The sequence below is a fragment of the Laccaria bicolor genome, genomic scaffold (genome assembly GCF_000143565.1).
Source record: "Laccaria bicolor S238N-H82 LACBIscaffold_10 genomic scaffold, whole genome shotgun sequence".
Taxonomy (NCBI): Eukaryota; Fungi; Basidiomycota; class Agaricomycetes; order Agaricales; family Hydnangiaceae; genus Laccaria; species Laccaria bicolor.
In genome coordinates this window covers 982,887-985,542 of record NW_001889881.1, presented here as the reverse complement: position 1 = coordinate 985,542, position 2,656 = coordinate 982,887, and the positions used below count along the sequence as shown (strand labels likewise).

Here is a 2,656-nt window from a genome sequence, read left to right as displayed (position 1 = left end):
AACTGGTCTTAGTATTGAAAAGACATGACAAGTTGCTCTGGTAGGACAGAGAATTTATCCCTCCAAAAAAATCATGTGAAGATTGACTGTGGTCAGACATAGGACAGCAGATACTGATCTGAGTGGAAGGTTGACCAACATCAAAGATAGGATAGTGGCTTCTCATGTGAAAGGACAGGACAGATTGCAAGTATGAAAAACAGCCATGGACCTGACATCACAAGCAACTATTCATAAGTGGCAGAATGTCAACTCATCCCAATCCTTCAACCATATCCCCAATGACCTATACATACATAGTCAACCACACTACAAACTATATGTCAGAAAAGTGGACACTACAAACTACTGTAGTCTGAAAAAGCAGACACTACAGACCATTGTAGTCTGAAAAAGCAGACACTATTAACTTTTGTAATGAAAAGTGGACACTACAAACCATTGTAGTCTGAAAAAGCAGACACTACTAACCATCGGACCATAATAGCTATTTTATTGCTATCATGGAATATAATGAAAAATCATAATGATAGCCCTGGGGGTAGATATGAAATTGGAATGAAATATTGAGAGATACTCAATGAAAAATCCCAATGAAAGCTGTGGAACATTCAATCAAAGTGCACATCATTAATTATGAAAGAAGCAATGGATGCATATAACCTAGCCAATGAAATATTTATTGAAATGCACAATGAATGCACCCAGAATTGATAATGAAATATTTAATGAAAGTGCACAGCATTAATTAATGAAAGGGGAATGAAAATGGTTGAAATTCCTAATGAAATATACAATGAAAGCACACAGCATTAATTATGAAAGAGGCAATGAATACACCTGACCTAGAGAATGAAATATTTATTGAAATCACACAACATTACTTATGAAAAGTACAATGAAAACATCCAATATTCCTAATGAAATATTCAATGAAAGCGCACACCATTAAATATGATAGAGGCAATGAATACACCTGACATAGTCAATGAAATATTTATTGAAATTACACTGGATTGATTATGAAAAAAGCAATGAAAGCACCGAAAATTCCTAATGAAATATTCAATGAAAGTGCACACCATTAATTATGAAAAAGGCAATGAATACACCTAACCCAGTGAATGAAATACCTATTGAAAGCACACAGGTTTAATTATGAAAAGTACAATGAAAGAACTGAACAGCTTCAATGAAATATTCATAGAAAGCGCATGATAATAATTATGAAAGCTTTTATGAAAGCTCCTAAGAAATGTTATGAAAGGGTCCTGTGGTCTTTGCCTACATTTTATGAAAAGAACATAGCCTTTATGAGAAAGAAAGACACAGGACACACCTATGAAAGGCCTTCATAACTTGTGGACTTATACACACAGCTCTACAGCAAAGTCCCTGGTTTAATGATAAAAGTGTAACCACCAAGTTGCCATCATGGGCACTCAGCGGCTTGGGCGCTCGACGTCTTCGTGTCGTCGTCGTCGTGTAATGGTGGGCACTCGTCGTCTTTTGGTGGGCGCTCGTCGTCTTTCGGCGTGGGCTCTCGGTGTCTTCGTGTCGGCGTTGTCGTGTATTGGTGGGTGGTCGACGTGGTGGGCGCTCGTGGTCTTTGTGTCGTGGTCGTCGTGTGATGGGTGTCGTTAACGGGGTCGGATGGGCGGTCGTCGTTGTGGGCGGTCGTCATCGTGGTCGGGCATCCTCGTTGGCAGTCGTCGTCATGGGCGGGCATCGTCGTCGGTGGTTGTCGTCGTCGGCTGTCGTCGTTGTCGTTAACGGGGTGGGTTGGGATGGAAGAGGGGGGGCGCACTCACTTTTGTATGACGACGAACGATGACGTCGTCGTCGTTCGTCGTTTGGTTGCCACGTCGCTGATAGCAACGTGGCACCCTCTCGGTTGTCCCTCGTCGTCCGTTTTCATTGCCTCGGACTCGCCGGCGGCTCGTTTGTTTGTGACGTGGCGTTCTCGCGTCGTTCTTGATGCTGGTGGTGGCCACGGGTGATCGTGGTGACGTGGCGTTGGTCAGTGGGCGTCGTGGATGGCGTACGGTGGCGGCTATGGGCGGTTGTGAGTGGTGGCGGCGACTGGTGGTGGTGGTGGTGACGAGGCGGCATGGGTGTGGGTGGTGGTGGGAAGAGAGAGGTTTTCGATGGGTTGTGCAAATTTCCCACTCGCGGAATTTGCCGGCGTCCTTTCTGGGAAGAGGTCAGCCGGTTGGTATGTAGGGCATATAATTTATGTCTATAATAAAGCCATTGTAGTGTAAGTGGTAGAGTGCTCGTGTCTGTAATATGCTACTGTGTCCATAATGTCGAGGGTTCAATTCTCCTGGTTGCGCTTTTTTTTAAATATTATATAATAACAACAACAGTGACAAACTACTGGTCCTACTGGACTCCTAGTGCTCGGAAATTCCTACTGGACTCCTACTGGACTCCTACTGGATTCCTACTGGACTAATCCTACTGGACTCCACTATACCCATTCCTTAGGAATCCGCAATTCCTTGTGATTTGGGACCATTCCAGTAGGAATTTACTAGGACTCCACTAGGACTGGGACACAAAATTTGTATGGTGATCAGCCAACATAAAAATTGTCCCAGTCCTAGTCCAGTCCGGTAGGAATCCAGTAGGAATCCGGGAGTCCAGTAGGAGT

The 2,656-nt window shown here is 43.9% G+C and overlaps 1 protein-coding gene across 1 annotated transcript; it reads right to left on the bottom strand.

The window, feature by feature from the left end:
• Positions 1-1,432: 1,432 nt before the first annotated feature.
• Positions 1,433-1,729, bottom strand: LACBIDRAFT_296602 (uncharacterized protein; the record flags this gene model as incomplete). The annotated part of the gene is made up of 1 exon (XM_001880247.1): positions 1,433-1,729. One exon carries the CDS (start codon positions 1,727-1,729, stop codon positions 1,433-1,435), a length of 297 nt encoding a protein of 98 aa, XP_001880282.1.
• Positions 1,730-2,656: the final 927 nt, after the last annotated feature.